The sequence below is a fragment of the Anopheles coustani genome, chromosome 2 (genome assembly GCF_943734705.1).
Source record: "Anopheles coustani chromosome 2, idAnoCousDA_361_x.2, whole genome shotgun sequence".
In the NCBI taxonomy this organism is placed as follows: domain Eukaryota; kingdom Metazoa; phylum Arthropoda; class Insecta; order Diptera; family Culicidae; genus Anopheles; species Anopheles coustani.
In genome coordinates this window covers 16,776,733-16,791,854 of record NC_071289.1, presented here as the reverse complement: position 1 = coordinate 16,791,854, position 15,122 = coordinate 16,776,733, and the positions used below count along the sequence as shown (strand labels likewise).

At 47.1% G+C, this 15,122-nt stretch overlaps 4 protein-coding genes across 4 annotated transcripts; 2 read left to right on the top strand and 2 right to left on the bottom strand.

Annotated features, from left to right (window-relative positions):
• Positions 1-3,744: 3,744 nt before the first annotated feature.
• On the top strand, positions 3,745-4,476 carry LOC131266573 (gamma-secretase subunit pen-2). The gene is made up of 3 exons (XM_058269142.1): positions 3,745-3,885; positions 3,987-4,091; positions 4,173-4,476. Exons 1-3 carry the CDS (start codon positions 3,825-3,827, stop codon positions 4,310-4,312), a joined length of 306 nt encoding a protein of 101 aa, XP_058125125.1. The 5' UTR covers positions 3,745-3,824; the 3' UTR covers positions 4,313-4,476.
• Positions 4,477-4,763: 287 nt separating this feature from the next.
• LOC131266543 (cilia- and flagella-associated protein 57) lies at positions 4,764-12,762 on the top strand. Its single transcript, XM_058269108.1, has 8 exons — positions 4,764-4,936; positions 5,003-5,086; positions 5,156-6,066; positions 6,125-6,660; positions 6,725-7,210; positions 7,360-7,597; positions 7,670-8,751; positions 12,508-12,762. Exons 1-8 carry the CDS (start codon positions 4,764-4,766, stop codon positions 12,667-12,669), a joined length of 3,672 nt encoding a protein of 1,223 aa, XP_058125091.1. The 3' UTR covers positions 12,670-12,762.
• LOC131266549 (sphingomyelin phosphodiesterase 1-like) lies at positions 8,752-11,104 on the bottom strand. Its single transcript, XM_058269115.1, has 4 exons — positions 10,947-11,104; positions 9,890-10,862; positions 9,280-9,826; positions 8,752-9,207 (listed from the first exon to the last, which is right to left on the bottom strand). The coding sequence occupies exons 1-4, from the start codon at positions 11,062-11,064 to the stop codon at positions 8,851-8,853; spliced, it is 1,995 nt and encodes a 664-aa protein (XP_058125098.1). The 5' UTR covers positions 11,065-11,104; the 3' UTR covers positions 8,752-8,850.
• A 144-nt stretch (positions 12,763-12,906) lies between the features above and the next one.
• On the bottom strand, positions 12,907-14,799 carry LOC131266555 (glucose-fructose oxidoreductase domain-containing protein 1). Its single transcript, XM_058269123.1, has one exon. The coding sequence runs from the start codon at positions 14,691-14,693 to the stop codon at positions 13,440-13,442; it is 1,254 nt and encodes a 417-aa protein (XP_058125106.1). The 5' UTR covers positions 14,694-14,799; the 3' UTR covers positions 12,907-13,439.
• Between the last annotated feature and the right edge of the window lie 323 nt (positions 14,800-15,122).

The following is a 15,122-nucleotide window of genomic DNA, read 5'->3' as shown; positions in this document are numbered from 1 at the left end:
TGTTGTATTGTTTGCAATTTTCCGTACCGCGACCTCGTTTCATCGAGTGAACGTGTCGAATTCTTCTTTTGGTTTTCTTTGAAATGGTTATTTTAGGCAATATTGATCCTCATTTTGAAACCTTTCTTCAAATTTTAAGCCAATATTTTTTTGCATCGATCTGAAGTCGATCTATAGAAACAAGGTGACGATGAATCTAATGTTATCCATATTCGTCCAGCTTAACCGGTCACAAACAAGCTACAAACATTTCATCCTGCATCGTTGCAAAAAGAGAAATGGGAACAATATTGCAAATTTATTTGCGTGGGTTTCGAACATCACTGAATTCGTAGGTTGAGGTAATAGAAGATGACAACGCTGATGTGTGATCCCAAAAACTCTATCCAACTGATCGAATGTTTTGTTTTTTAAATCCAATGCGTAATGCTTGTTTCTATCATATTTATTTTGCTTTCGATATGTTTGCTCTCCCTGATTGTTTATTTATTAAAGTATTACGGGCGTTGCTGTATTGTTGAATCCAACATGCTCTATCTAACATTTTGGTTCTCTGGGCATTTCCTCCGTGCAAGTAGGCTTTATCCGGGGCTTTATCGGTTCTACCCTCGATTGTTACACGATCATTTTATGGATCAATATAATAAAGAGTAAAACACACAGAGAAAGAACTTTCTCTGCGAGAAGTTAAGTATTTTTCTGCTTGTTCTTTGACCAACTCACAGATATGGCCCTTTTACATATGTTTTCTGCAATTATACACAACCATTAAAAATAACATAAATTTTAAACTATTCTCAGTGCAAATATAAGAAAATATGTAGGTGTAAAAGTGAAACAATTTTTAGAAGACACAAAGAGTTAAATAAAAGAAGAGACCTCAATCCCGCTGCTTTTAAGCAGCTTGGGTTTTAACCCAACGACACTAAACCAACATCGGTGTTCATAATGAGTGTCTTCACGATACGTTTTATTGCATCTGCCATCCTCAACCTCTCGCTTCTCGGCCTTCGCTATGGCATCTACCGACGATCACGACAAAACCGTCTGCTAACTAATTGCCTAAAATCACGACTCTAATCCATTTATGGTGCCAATAATACGAGAGCCGCACACCAACACTACCGATGCGCCTTTGGTTTCCCTAATGCTGTCCACTAATCCATCCTTTCGGATGCATTTTATTTCAATCGCATAGGTTGCATCAATGTTAAGGCAAACCTAAAAACCTTAGGTGACATCGATTGGAGTTAGGAGAGGCATCATTAGTTTTACTATTCGTGTTGAACAATGTTGCTTATTGTGAATACATGCTAGAATGTTGTATTTAAATTTGGTCACCTTGATTTCGAAAATCTTTAAAAACACCATACTTAAGGAATACAATTTTTTTAAAGAATATGTTCAAAATTAAAATAAAACAAAATCAAACAACAGTGATCAATAATTTAAGAAAAGGAAAATCATCTTTTTTAAAACCTCGAAAATTTCCAAAATTTGATACGTTTTAAAACTTGTGCTTCCCCGCACCTATTCACCCTTTGCCTCTCGCAATCGTTCCACCACACCACTGTCCAAACTTAACCAGACTCGAACTGGAAAGCCCATGGCTTTTTATTACGTTTCTCTTCACAACGGTATTCCACCGTTTGCCCGTCACTAACGACGAAATATGAGAAATCTATAATTTAGGTAACATCTTCTTCCAGGGGGAACCAAACAAAAACACAAAATCAAGAAGAGTAGAATTGACATCGGGGAATGTGTCCTCCGCAACGTGCTGCTCAAAATCATGACCATTCCCGTTCATGTGGAGCGTGCATGTTTTTTTCATCTGTTTTGGCTGAATCGATACATCGAAGCTTTTAGAGGCTAAATAATGGCTAATCGTTATATTTTGAGGTTCTGGCCTGCAGGACCGGGCCTACTACCGAAACCCGCCAGTATCCTGCATCACTCATTCTAACGACCAACACGTTTCGGCCATTGCGGGGACCGTGGGGGAGAGTGGGTATTGGGGTGTTGGTTCTTAAAATTAGGAAGCTCCACTAAAAGCATGTCGGACAGCGGCGGGACTGGAAACGGAATAGAAAATGGCCATAAAACCACCCGGGGATGGAAACCGAAAAAGGATCCATTCCGATAACTAGAACTAGCGAGCGTGAAGAGACAATTTTTCAACCCCGCGACGCTCAACCGAACCTCTTCCATGGGCTGGCTGTGGGGAAGGGGAGCAGGGTCGGGTAAGATATATTGTAATGGTTATTGTTATTGCAACTCAGGTGAAACGTCGTCCGTAGTTACTGTTTCCCTTTCACGTTTTAGGGTGACATTCCGGCTCACCGGAGCTGCGCCAAAATAATCTGGCCAGGCCGCACCCACCGCTTTGGGGCGCGGAAGGATTTGTGGTGCTCAGCGGGGGAAAGATCAATCCGTGAATGCCGCCGCCCGGTGAGTTTTGGGGCCACCGAAATATCCGAAATCCGAATCCAGGGGCGGTGACGGCGGGTTGAGCGGAAAGGAGCCCCCGGGAACCGGATGCACCCTGGCGCGAGGGGCAGCACATTATATCGGCCATTGACCTCGATCGATGGTGTGATTTTAGATGACATTTAGTGAAGCGATACTCAAGACGCCATTATCTAATGGTCTTCGGTGAACGATCGTTTAAAGGAGAATCCATCGATGATCCTTTTCCCACAATACTGTACGATGCAACAACACTAGTGATAAATTACATACCAAACACATACACACACACACAAACGCCAACGGTACAAATGAAGCTGGTCTATTGAGCCGCACTTATTTATTGCACCATTAATTGGGAGGTCTTCTTTTTCCACCCATTTTCAACCAATGCACGATTGCAATTTGGACGCCGTTAGATAAAGCTAATCTGTGAAATTATGGCCATGTCCAGTGGAAGCTTCTTGTTGGTTTTAGCTTAAGCATTTTTATGTATGCAGATTATCCACAAAGAAATCATTAAAACACGAATACTATCCCTTATCGAGCAAACATGTTTTCACTATAATCGAAAATCCAACAGTTTGAAAAAGAAAAAAATGTTTTCGAACATTTGAAGCCATGAGACTAATAAGTATAATAGATTTAACTGGCGGTTCTATACCTAATTGCAGTATTGCCCAGTTCAATTTTCTATTTTTTGGTCACAATAATGTTTTGTAAAATAAAACGGAGTCTTAAACAAAACTTTTAAACACAAAACACAATTACTTTTCCAATGAAACATAACAGACATCACCACGTGTTTGAATTTGTGTTCAACGTCATCACGTCATATTTTTTTATTTCTATCATATAACTCTGCCACACCAAGAACCTATTGATGGTGTGAATATTCATCGTAATCTATGTACAAATTTTGCAGTATGCTTTTGAGAAGTTTATCAACTGGATTTGTCGCTTAGTACCGGTTTGAACAACCAACAGCAGTACTCAAGGTTGCTAAATAAACTTTTGTTTTCCAGGTTGGTTTATGTATAGTATGGTTGCAAAACACACTTCTATTTTGGAATTCTTTCTAACTAAAACATTTTTTACAAGCAGGTATTTATTATAATTACTAAATGTTATAAAAAATAAATCTATAAATTATTTGATTCGTTTGAGAGAAAACAATTATTTGTTTGATTTTGACATTAGGTTTCAAAAACGTAAGTGGCTAGACCTTGCCTATAGGAGCCTTGATCTACAGAACTGACAACAACCGTTGTTTACGTTTTCAGAAACAGCAAACATTTGCAAAGTTTAGTCGACAAAGGAAAGTAAGATCCTTTTAGTTCCTATAAACACGCAAAATGGACCTTTCTCGTGCTCCAAACGAACGGAAGTTATACCTGTGCAAATGGTACTTCAAAGGTTAGTGCGCGTTGTGTGTGAAAAGTGAAGAAACATATCAGACCTTCCTTGTACTGTTCGCGTTACGATATTGTTTTTCCTTGCGTTGCTTCTGTTTTCAGCTGGTTTTGCGCTGCTACCATTCCTGTGGTCCATCAATTCTATCTGGTTCTTCAACGAAGCGTTCCGTAAACCAGCCTACGAGGAGCAAAAAGAAATTAAAAAATGTATGACTCAAAACTCTTGCCGCCCCGCGACACAACTAACTGCGCGATGACTAATCAAGTGCTTACCACGCGTCTTTACAGATGTAATATTTTCGCTGATAGGAACGTTAGCATGGATCGTCGCTATCGTGGCGTGGGTGGTTACATTCCAGTTAAAGCGGACCGATTGGGGAGAGTTTGCGGACAACATTAGCTTCATCGTGCCACTAGGAAGGGCGTAGTGCCTACGTCTAGTGATATTGGCTTTCCAACATTAGGCTTAAATTTACAAATAATACAATTCGTGCGCGTTCGTGTACGACAATTGATGTATTTCAAAGGTCCGAAGATGTTCAAACACATCTTTTAAGGGCGAAATAAACTCATGTCTTTTGTAGGTTAACTGAAAAAATGTTTCTGAATAATTAATTGCCTATAGAGAAATCCAAAGAAACATTGATGTAACGCAGAGAAGCACCTGTTGCTCTTGGTCTATCAAGCAAGTTCAATAGTAACCATCGACACGCGGTTACTTGGCAACCAGTTTACGGATCGTTTTCCATGGGTACCATGTTTGGCTTTTGACCTACTATAACGTTTTCATCGCGCTGTGGAAAAGTGCTTTCTGAATCTAATCGTTCTCGAGTAGCAGCAGCTTTTTATTAGAATTTATACAAAACCAAAATCGGCATCATGGAGAAAACCAACCGATCCAAGCAAATTTCGATTGTCCCGAAAAATGCGTACGGCCTGCGGACGGACATCCTCGGCAATGTGCACTTTACGCTGAAGCAGGAAATCATCTATCCGGTGGCTGGAGTGTTGGCCATCCATGACTATACGACGAATAAGCAAAAGTTTTTAAGGTACAAAATGTGATAACATCCCGTATTTTCGCAGCATAGTTACAACCGTTTCGTTATCCTTCTCAGATTCCCGCAAAATTGTCACCCAGAAAGAATCGTCATCAGCCCCAACCGGAAGTTTATTGCCGTCGCAGAAAGAACGAACGATAAGTAATCGACGTAATGCTGCTAATGTGCGGGTTTACGAAACCTTAAACGCTGTTTTTGTTTTGTCGACAGCAAATCGATGGTCAACATCTACGAGATCGAAACGTTACGGAAACGGAAAACTCTGCAGCTTCCCCCGGACTGTCCCAATACGCAAATCGGTAACATCTGCTTCACGCATGACTCCCGCGGAGTGGCGGTCCTGTCGGTCGAACCGGACGCGTTCCTCTCGATCTTCTCGTTCGACAAGAACGACTCGCTCATCATTGGCCGTGCGTCGAACTCGAGCCAGCAGGGGCAAGCCATCTATTTGTCCTGCAACCCAAACGATGCCACGATCGTCGCCGTCGGCGGTTTCTACATGCTGAAGATAATGAACCGCACCGACAAGGGTTTCGGTCAGATTGGCACGATCAAGGGTGACGATCTGCTGATCACGTCCATGACCTGGCTGTCGTCGGAGGTGCTGGCGGCCGGGACGGCCGAAACCGAGATCATCTTTGTGGAGTCGGGCGAGCTGAAGATCAAGCAGCGGGCGGACGAGATCGAAACGGTCGATCTGTCCGGCGAGGGCGACCCGAACCTGGTGACCACTCCGGCGGAAGTTGCAGGGCTGAAGCACGATCACCATGATGTCCTGTGTTTGACGCAGTTCGAGAAGGGTTTTCTGTACGCGATCCACAACGTGGTGCACGTGTTCGAGCGGGAGACGAACTACAACTTTCGCAAAAAGTCCATCATCCGCATCCCGATCACGCTGTACGAGGAGCAGCTGTACAAGATCGAGAACGTGGCGGTAAACCACGAACAGGACACGATCGTCGTAGCGACGAAGCATTCGCAGCTGTACATTGGCATGCTGATCGTGCCGGAGACGCTCAAGATCAGCGAGCTGGTTTTTCAGCATCTCGGAGAACCGTTGCACATCAGTGGGATCATTGGGATGGCCGTTTGCTCATGGAAACCAATCGTCATGACTGCATGTAAGTTTACGAAAATCAATCATTTTTCTTCATTACTCTAAATTTTCTACTCTTCCAGCTCGTGACTTAACGATCCGCGTGTGGAACTACGAAACGATGAAGGTGGAACTGGTTAAAAAGTACCAGATTGAGATCGGTGTAATCGCCCTCCATCCATCCGGCTTCTTCGCTGCCGTTGGCTTTATCGATCTGCTCCGTCTGCTTCAAATTCAACTGGACGATCTGAAGGAAACTAAAAGCTTCAATCTGGCCAACTGCACGCAGCTACAATTTTCGAACCAGGGCCACCTGCTGGCCGCTGCTCACGGCAAATCGATCACGCTCATCTGCATCTTCACGTTTGAGATTGTGCAGACGCTCCGCGGGCACAACGGTGCCATCCTTAGCCTGTCCTGGTCGACGGACGATGCGATCCTCGCGTCCGGTGGGAACGATGGTGCAATTTACAAGTGGAATGTGGTGACGGGCGAGCGATTGGAAGAGGTCGTACAGAAGGGCATCCATTATCGTTCCCTGGCGCTAACTGCCGATGCACATTCCGTGTATTCCATCACCAATACGGGACTGATCCGGGAGGTTGCCAAGTCGGATATTGTGAGTATTTTGTGAAAGAAACAACTAAAAGTGTGTTGATTAAATCTCAATGTCTTTTCTTTAGGCACGCGAGTTTAAAATCCCCGAACTAACCCCGCTCACCGATATGGCCCTGGCTCGATCCGATGCGATCCTCTTCGTGGGCAGCGTGAAAGGCCATCTGTACAACGTGCAGGTCCCGCTGGTCGACACGAGCAGTGGCAACTGTACGAACTTTCGGTTCTTCAACACAAAGGTGACTAAAATATGCATCACGTACGACGACTGCACCCTTATCACGGCCGCCGACGATGGCACGCTGATCGTGTGGCACATTCTGAACAACGAGGGCAAAACGGCACGCCACGCCCCGGAGCTGGGACGCTGCTCGGACGTACTGATCGCGCGGCAGGAACTGATCGAGAAGAACGACTCGATCAGCACGCTGGAGATGCGCATCCAGCAGCAGAGCATGGAGTTTCAGTACAAAATGAAGCAGGGTGATGCGTTTCACTCGGAGCAGATGCGTGACATCCACAAGGACTATTGTGCTGCGATCGAGAACCTTAAGGTAGGGAGGGCAAGACGGGTTTACAATCGACTTTGTGTAGTTGGAATTATTTTTAACAAAGAGAAAGGATTTAAGATCAAAAGCCCCTACATAGAAATGGCTGAAGAACTATTCTTTAACACTAGACATACATTTCTTTGTGTTGATAGAAAAAGAACATCGAAATGGAGCAAGCGCACACGGAGGAGTTCAATTTGATCACGGCCAGCATTGCCCAGGCCAAGGAGGAGCACCAAAAGGAAATGATGGACTTTGAGGCGCAGTTCCACGAGAAGATCATCCTGGAGTACGACAAGCTGTCGAGCATGAAGAGCAAGATGGACTCGATGCGGGAAGAGTACGAGGTGAAGCTGCGCCGTTCGGCCGGCTGCTTGCAGGATACCATCGGTAAGTGGGAGTAAATAGAAAGGAAGTACAAGTACGATGGGTAAATATTTCTCTCTCATCCCCCTTCGGTAGAATCGATGGAAGCGGATCAGAAAAAGATGCTGAGTGAAAAGCAGGAAATCATCGACAACATGCTCAAGGATATGGATCGAAAGCGAGCCGAGTTCGACGAGTATTGCCGCCAGGTGGACGTCGACAACGACCGGCACAAGGTGGAGCTGCAGCTGCAGTACGAGAAGAAGCTCCAGGAGGAGGAGGAAAATTCAATCAAGTGGCGCGGTGAGGCGGGTGTGCTGAAGAAAAAGTTCTCCACATTGAGCCGCGAAGCCGAGGCGTACCGGAAGGAGATTGAAACGATGCAGGCGCAGCATGGCAAGTTTCAGCAAAGCATTCGCCAGCACCAGCGCGACATCGAGGCACTGCGCAGGGAGGTGGCCGAACGCGACGGAACCGTTCGGGACCGGGACCGGAAACTGTTTGAGCTGGGCAAAAAGACGGCCGAGCTGGACAAGTACAAGCAGGTCCTGTCGATGAAGATCACCGAACTGCGGGCCCAGATCGAGCCGAAGGATCGCGAGATCAAGGAGCGGAAGGAGTTCATCCTCGAGATGGAGAAAAAGCTGGACGAACTGCAGCAGCACAACAAGCAGTACGAGCTGCAGCTTCAGGAACTGCGCGACAAGTACTACGGCATCGATCTGGAGCTGCGTCGGGAGCGTAATAAATTCCGCAACGCCAAGGCACAGTATCAGCGGGTTTGCGGTGAAATCTACAACGTCTCCGGATTGATCCAGCGACCGGAGGAGCTAAAGCGCTGCGTCAAGGAACTCTGCCACCGGTACGGCGACGACAAGGAGCTGCAGAAATCGCTCGCCCTCGACGAGGACGTGCAGAACGAGTTCCTCCGGCAGCGCGAATACCTCGAGCGGATGACGAAGAGTGCCAAACAGAAGGCCATCGGACAGCGGAAGGACGCCGGCGAGTCTCTGAAGCTGATGAAGGAAAACATGGAGCTGCTGGCGGAGTTGAACAAACTGCGCGAGCTGTTGAACGAAAAGCAACGGGCCTGCACCCGGATGGAAGCGCTGTTGGGACTGTCCAGCAAAGCGATCTCACCGCGTGAGGCGAAAGAAAAGTTGGAAAAAGCCGTTGCGGTAAGTTCGTTACACTTTCGATGTCGTATTTCATTAAAAACAATCTTCATACAATCTTCAACAAAACCCTAAAGACACACACATACACTTTAGTTTGCGTTATTTTGAGGAGGCATTGGACTCCAGTTCTTCGGGTTGATCGTACAGCCGTTGGCAAGCGTTGTTATCGTCATGTTCCGTGCGGACTACGGCACAAAGTGCGTCACGTAGGCACGATCCGGTACATCCTTCCTGTAGCAACGGATCGGAGTACTTTTGCTTTGCGCGCCAATACTTCCCAAGCTGATCCTCGGATTGGGCAAGTCGCCGAACGAGTGAATCGAGCGACGCAAGGCTAAGGTCGTCTAGCTCGTAGTATTCCTTAAACGAGTACAGCTTGTACCAGGATGGTTTACGGTCGGGAGTTTGATTTGCAGCCGTTAGATTGTAGATCCACGTGTCCTGCTCGAGCGGTTCCTGAAAGAGGGGAGATAAAAAAACACCTTTTACTTAGAGTCGTTTCTTGAGTAACCCTGTCAATACACCTACAAACGTAACCGGATCAAACTGGAACACCTTATAGTTCGGGTTGAGCTTCGTGAACGTCGTCGTCGATCCACCGTTCCAGGCAATCGCCACCGGGACCGACGGGTCGCCCCGTTTGTAGTACAGATTAAACTCGTCCACATGCGAGTGTCCATTGAACTGGGCCACGATGATGTGGGCGAAGCGTTCCACAATCTTACGATACTCGCGCGTCCAGCCGATGAAACACGAATCGTCGTACGAAGGGACGTGCGCCAGGATGTGCACCCGCTCGTTGGCCTTTTCGGCGGCAAGCAGCGTATCGTGCAGCCACTGAAGTTGCGGCAGGAAGTAGTCAAGACTGTAGAACAGCCAGAAGTTGTGCACGAAGCAGGGATTGTTGTTGATTCCGATGATGCGCAGCCCGAAGGGTGTGAGAACCGTGTAGTAGCCACCTTCGGTGAGCGTTTCCCGTACCTGTTCCACCGGTAGCCAGTCGGCCCACTGGTCGACGATGAAGTCGTAAAGATAATCCATCCGATGGGATTCCTCTACCGTGTGGGGTGCAAAGCTGTGGAAAAGGAGACCACAATTAGGGTCACATAGAGACGATAAAATATAAAACTACACCTACAGATTAGCCGGGTGTGACTCGTGGTTCCCCAGGATCGGATAAATAGGCACCCCGGGGAAGGTTCGTTTCATCAGCCCAAACACCTGCCGCATGGCGTCCTCGTTCGTTTCACGCGTCGTGTTCCATGTGAAGTGGTGGACAATGTCCCCGGTGAAGTAAATCGCGTCAATCTGCTCATGCTGTTTGCGAACGTGCTCCATGACGTTGATTACCGCGTGCCACGGTGTATCGCAGTCCCGATAGTCACCCCAATACCCGGCCGCCGTTGCCTCCGTAGCGGGCGCAAGATCCGGCAGCACGCGGCAGCACGCTTCCGCCTGACAGTCCGCGTTCACACCGACCACATACTCCGGATCGTAGTGAATGTCGGAAAGGTGCACGATCGTAAGAGGGCGCTTGCCTTTTCGTTCCAAATCACCTCGTGAACATGAACCTCCCGATGGCGGTGGTGCTTTGTTTGTGGCGAAGAAAGTGCTTCCCCTTGGCACCTCCTCCGGTGGAGTGATCACAACCGCACGGTAGAGATCCTCCTCAGTGATGCTTCGACCATCGCGCACACAATCCAACTCCTGCAGAAACACCTGACAGATGTCCTCCGGTTCCGGGAATGGCACCCGATTCTTCAACACGTACTCAATCACGACCCAGTTTAGGTTGGTAATGCCTTCACAAAGGTACGACTTGAACCCCAGCAGCCGACAGATGCGTTCCGCGATCGTACGCATCCGTTCCGTATTCCCTCGCTCAGCCACGACCGTTTCATTGTACAGACTCAAGAACAGGTACGAGGTGGACATGCAGGTAAGGCAGCGGGCCGAATCGCGCGCCCGGCCAAACCCATCGATCAGAAAGTTCCCACTCAAACGATCGCGATAGTCCGGCAACAGCTCGAACAGGGGCACATTTTCGTCCGGAAGTTGTGTTGCTTCGATGTACGCCCGGACCCGTGGCAAGAGGGCTTGATTGTATTGCGCTGCGGGGAAGGGCAAAAGAATGATCATTTCAATTGAACTTTGATGTGTTTCATGTGGTAATCGTTCCATCGCTGCAAACTCACCTAGATCGATCCTGTACGGTTCGCCGCGTGCATAACCGGGTGAAGTGGCTCCAAAGGTCACGTTCGGGAGAGAAAGAATACCCACCGACAGCAAGAGAAACACCACGGGATTCAACATTTTACCGTCACCGTAAAACACACACGAAACCCGGACTGGAACCGTCCGGTATCACGTCCTATAACATTCTGATTAGCCCTCCGCCCGAAGTGATCGTACGAGGAGTACCGACCGAACGATCCACAAAAATGCGAATTAAAATGCACACGAATACTTATCAGAACACTCCGCGAGGCAGTGATTAGAGCGCTTTTCAGTAGTAGTAGGGATGTTGCTTGTAACGGTGGACCGTTGATATGGTAATGATAGGAATTCTTGTTTGTTTTCTTGATGATGAGCGCCCGGCAGGGCATTCACACGGTGGGACAATGGTGGTGGTGCATCTTAGCCCTTTGCTGACCTCCCGAAACAGCTCTGTATCCATGAAGCATTAACCGCGTCTGTTCATTGTTTGGAAGAACCATGGTCAAGGTGATTGTCTTACCCAGCTAATTATGGTCCGATTGTTCATGATACATTTTTTTTTTAATGTTTCCATGTAATTTATCGATGTAAAGTATTGAAGGCACATGATGTTGATTTATGTGTTCAGTGATGGCAAAAACCGGAAACATAAAACACCGTGGTGAACACAGTAGGCTTGGTTAGTTAAAGCATATTGTAAAAATCATAGTAAGCTTTGGTTAGCATCCTGATGAGTATAAAGGAAGACGCCAGTTTCCAACTCCTTCGATCAGTCAGTTTCATGCGGAATTAATAAATTGGAGAAGAACATGATTCAGTAACCAACTGAATTATCTCCTGGAGGGATTCTTAAAAATAGTGAATAACTCTTGTACGAACGATGCTATACAGTGTTCTTATCAACTTCTTTGAATTGTGTAGAATTGTCCTGTTTGGCTGATCTGTTGATGATCCTTAAGTCCGGAAAATTTGGAGTTTACTGTCTTTATAGCTATTGAAACTGGCCAATTTTTAAATTAACATTTCATTAGTTGTTAGTTCTAGAACGCTTATTAATTTTAAACCAACACATTGCGATTTTAATGGTTTAAAGGTGGATGTTTTGGAAGGTATTTTTAATCCATCAACATTTGCATGAAATGATCATGATTATTTTTTGCTCTTTGATCAATCAACCGCAAGTGAACATTTTCTCGCCTGGTTTAAGCATTAAAGTGTTGTTTTCCCACAACGGCAAAAAGCTACCCACGCCGAAGGCCAATGGACGTGATCGATTCCGTTATGCAAATGCAAAAGAGAGGCGTAAATAAATGCAGCATGCATACTGCACATGCATTTTAATGAGCAGTAAGGTAATTTCCTGACCAGAATGGATCGGACGATCGAGTCCGCTTTATCGTTCGCATTCAATGCAATGTGGTTGAAGGTTTTACCGAAGTGAACTTGACCTATTTTATCCCCGTTGGGAAACTAATACCACGTGCTTTATGATTTCTATTATATCCCACTTTTTTCTGTTCCTTCTTTCCCCAACCAAAGGATCGTGACGCAATCGAGCAGCAACACAGGGAGCAGGTGGCAAAATTGGAGGAACTGATCCGGACACTTTCGAGCGAAAACCAAACGTTGCGGGCGGAACTGGTGGCCCAAAACACGCGCCCAAAACTTCCTCCAGCGGCCGCTGGTGCTGGCGGCAAGTAGGCGATCGATGATCGCGAACACTTTTATAGGAAAAAAACAGGACACACTTTCTTTCACCGGCAAAAGGCGTTGTTGGTGGGAAAATCTTTTTAGTGACGATAAATATAATTGATTTATTTTTTCCTGATTCCTTCTGTCCGTGTGTGTGTGTGTTTTTTTAAATGTAGTGTAAACAATAAACGTACGATACTCCTATGAAAAACATGCACCCGATTGGAGATACTACAATACCGGCAAATGAACGAACAATGGTTTTATGATTTTTAGAAAATACATAGATAGATGAGAATATTCGATGGAGCTTAGAAAGAAACGATTTTTGTTTTGTTATAAAAAATAACAATAAATCTAGCAAAATCAACAACGCACGAGTGGTTTTTTTGTGTTTGGACGGTCAATAAATTAGTAGCTAAAATAAATAAATTTTAAATCGTTCGCATTGTAAAATAGATTGTGTAAAGATTTGTACTCCTCTCCGAAAGCGGAATAGCGGAATTCCTCCCCCTCACTCCTTCTCCCATAGTGGGCGGGGGGTCTCGAAAGCAGTAACACCATTGTTGTTCGCGTAAGGCAATACTTAGACCATAGTAGATAAACAAATAAATAGGTAAATTGTAGAGTAAAAAAAAACAATACTCGCTTGAAACGCTCTTCGGGGTTTCGCGCCAAAAACCAAATGCAAATTTGCCAAAAGGTGGCAAAAAGACGTGGAACCGGGAAAGGGGCATTCCCAACCAACCCCTTCCCCATGCCTGGCCTGGCCTGATTGATCAAAAGTAACCGGTATGATTAATACTTGGGTCGGCCCGGATGGCTGATGCGGACGCGAGTCGGGCGGCGGCATTTACGAGAACGTTCGCCTTCTGGTTCGTCGGTGACTCCGTGGAGATGCTGACCTTGGTCCAGCAACGATCGCTGCTCGACTTCCGTATCGCGTCCAGGACCGCCTGCACGTACAGCCCATCTTCGAAGGTGGCCGCCGCCTGCACCGGCTCTTTGATCCATCCGGCGGTTTCCTTGTTCGGATGAAAGGCATCGCGGAGGGCACCGACCAGCTTGCAGAGCCCTTTAACGTACGGTCTTGGGAGGGCCGTGTCGGAGGTGGAGAACTGCAGATCCTGCACGTCGACGTACAGCATCTCTTCCTTGATGGCGCCCGTGTCCGGGTTGAGCCGATGCCCGACGAGGTCTCCGCCGCGTACGGTCAAGTGGCCCGAGGGGCCGTAGATGACGACCTCCTGCTGGAAGGAATTGTTCGACTCGTGGCAGTTAATGTTGACCGTTACCAGCGTCGGCGTGGTGCCTTCACCCTCGAGCTCCATCTGAAAGGTGCAAACGTCCGGTGCTGCCACCCGTCGGATGCCGGTGTGCGCGTGCGAAGCGTACATGGCGTACGTACGGACCGTACCGTGCACCCGGACCGCCTTGCGCTCGGTGAGAAACTTCACCAGATCGATCACGTGACTTCCGACCAGGTTCAACGCTCCGCCACCCATCGACTCGTCGCACAGCCAGTCGTACCGCTTGCGGTTGAACAGTGGCCCCATCCGCACCTTCACGTCGATCAGCGTCTGATCGAGGCAAGATCCAGGTGCCCCGATGTAGCCCTCCTGCATCGCGCGCTTCATATGTGCGATCGCGGGTAGGAAACGCAACGAGTGGTTCACGATCGAGATGAGCGTCGGGTAGTACTGGCTTGCGCGGACCATTTTGACCGCATCCGATTGCATCAGCGTCATCGGTTTGTCGCACACTACGTGCTTTCCGATACCGAGCGCCTTGACGGAGATCTGCGAGTGCAAAAACGGGGGACACGTGATGAACACCAGGTCGACGTCCTTCCGCAGCAGCACGTCGTCGATCTTGGCCGTGTGGAACGGAATCTTCAGCTCGAGGGCCGCCTGCTCCGCCTCCTTTCCCGTGCGGCCCCAGATGGCCACGATGTTGAAGCCCTTGTCGCGCAGTATGGGCACCAGTACGTGCGTCACCTCGCCCGTCCCGAACATTCCGATACCGGGCAACATTTTTACTTTACGGCGCACACACACGCGGGCGCACGTTATCTCACCTCCGTAGAGCACTTGCAACAATTAACACATAAAACACATAAATGGATTCCGCCACCGTAAGCTAAACTCGAAATGCGAACCTCCGCGATGTGTTGCTCGAAGGAATGTTTGTTTATTTACATTTGCGCGGTCTGACGTTAAGCTGACAAACAACACTCCAAACTAGAGTTGTGTCTTATGAATCTTTTGACGAGATTGACTCATATGAATCATTCACCCAAGATTCATTCGAACTGATTCATGAATCTTTGTAGAATCTCAAAACATTGTTGTTTTTTTTTAATGTTCAGGGATGTTAATGAATCTTTCATGAATATGAATACTTCTTTGATGTGCATGGAACCGCCAAACAAAAAAGAATGGTGTGGGGGAGGCGATCGAGGG

Bases quoted from the DNA above. Each gene is read 5' to 3' on its own strand.
- LOC131266555 (XM_058269123.1), bottom strand. From the start codon at position 14,693: ATGTTGCCCGGTATCGGAATGTTCGGGACGGGCGAGGTGACGCACGTA.
- LOC131266549 (XM_058269115.1), bottom strand. From the start codon at position 11,064: ATGTTGAATCCCGTGGTGTTTCTCTTGCTGTCGGTGGGTATTCTTTCT. The intron at 10,863-10,946 runs GTGAGTTTGCAG...CCTTCCCCGCAG, and splicing joins ACCGTACAGGATCGATCTAG to CGCAATACAATCAAGCCCTC. The intron at 9,208-9,279 runs GTAGGTGTATTG...CCCCTCTTTCAG, and splicing joins AGTTTGATCCGGTTACGTTT to GAACCGCTCGAGCAGGACAC.
- LOC131266573 (XM_058269142.1), top strand. From the start codon at position 3,825: ATGGACCTTTCTCGTGCTCCAAACGAACGGAAGTTATACCTGTGCAAA. The intron at 3,886-3,986 runs GTTAGTGCGCGT...TTCTGTTTTCAG, and splicing joins GTGCAAATGGTACTTCAAAG to CTGGTTTTGCGCTGCTACCA. The intron at 4,092-4,172 runs GTATGACTCAAA...GCGTCTTTACAG, and splicing joins GCAAAAAGAAATTAAAAAAT to ATGTAATATTTTCGCTGATA.
- LOC131266543 (XM_058269108.1), top strand. From the start codon at position 4,764: ATGGAGAAAACCAACCGATCCAAGCAAATTTCGATTGTCCCGAAAAAT. The intron at 4,937-5,002 runs GTACAAAATGTG...TATCCTTCTCAG, and splicing joins AATAAGCAAAAGTTTTTAAG to ATTCCCGCAAAATTGTCACC. The intron at 7,598-7,669 runs GTAAGTGGGAGT...CCCCTTCGGTAG, and splicing joins CTGCTTGCAGGATACCATCG to AATCGATGGAAGCGGATCAG.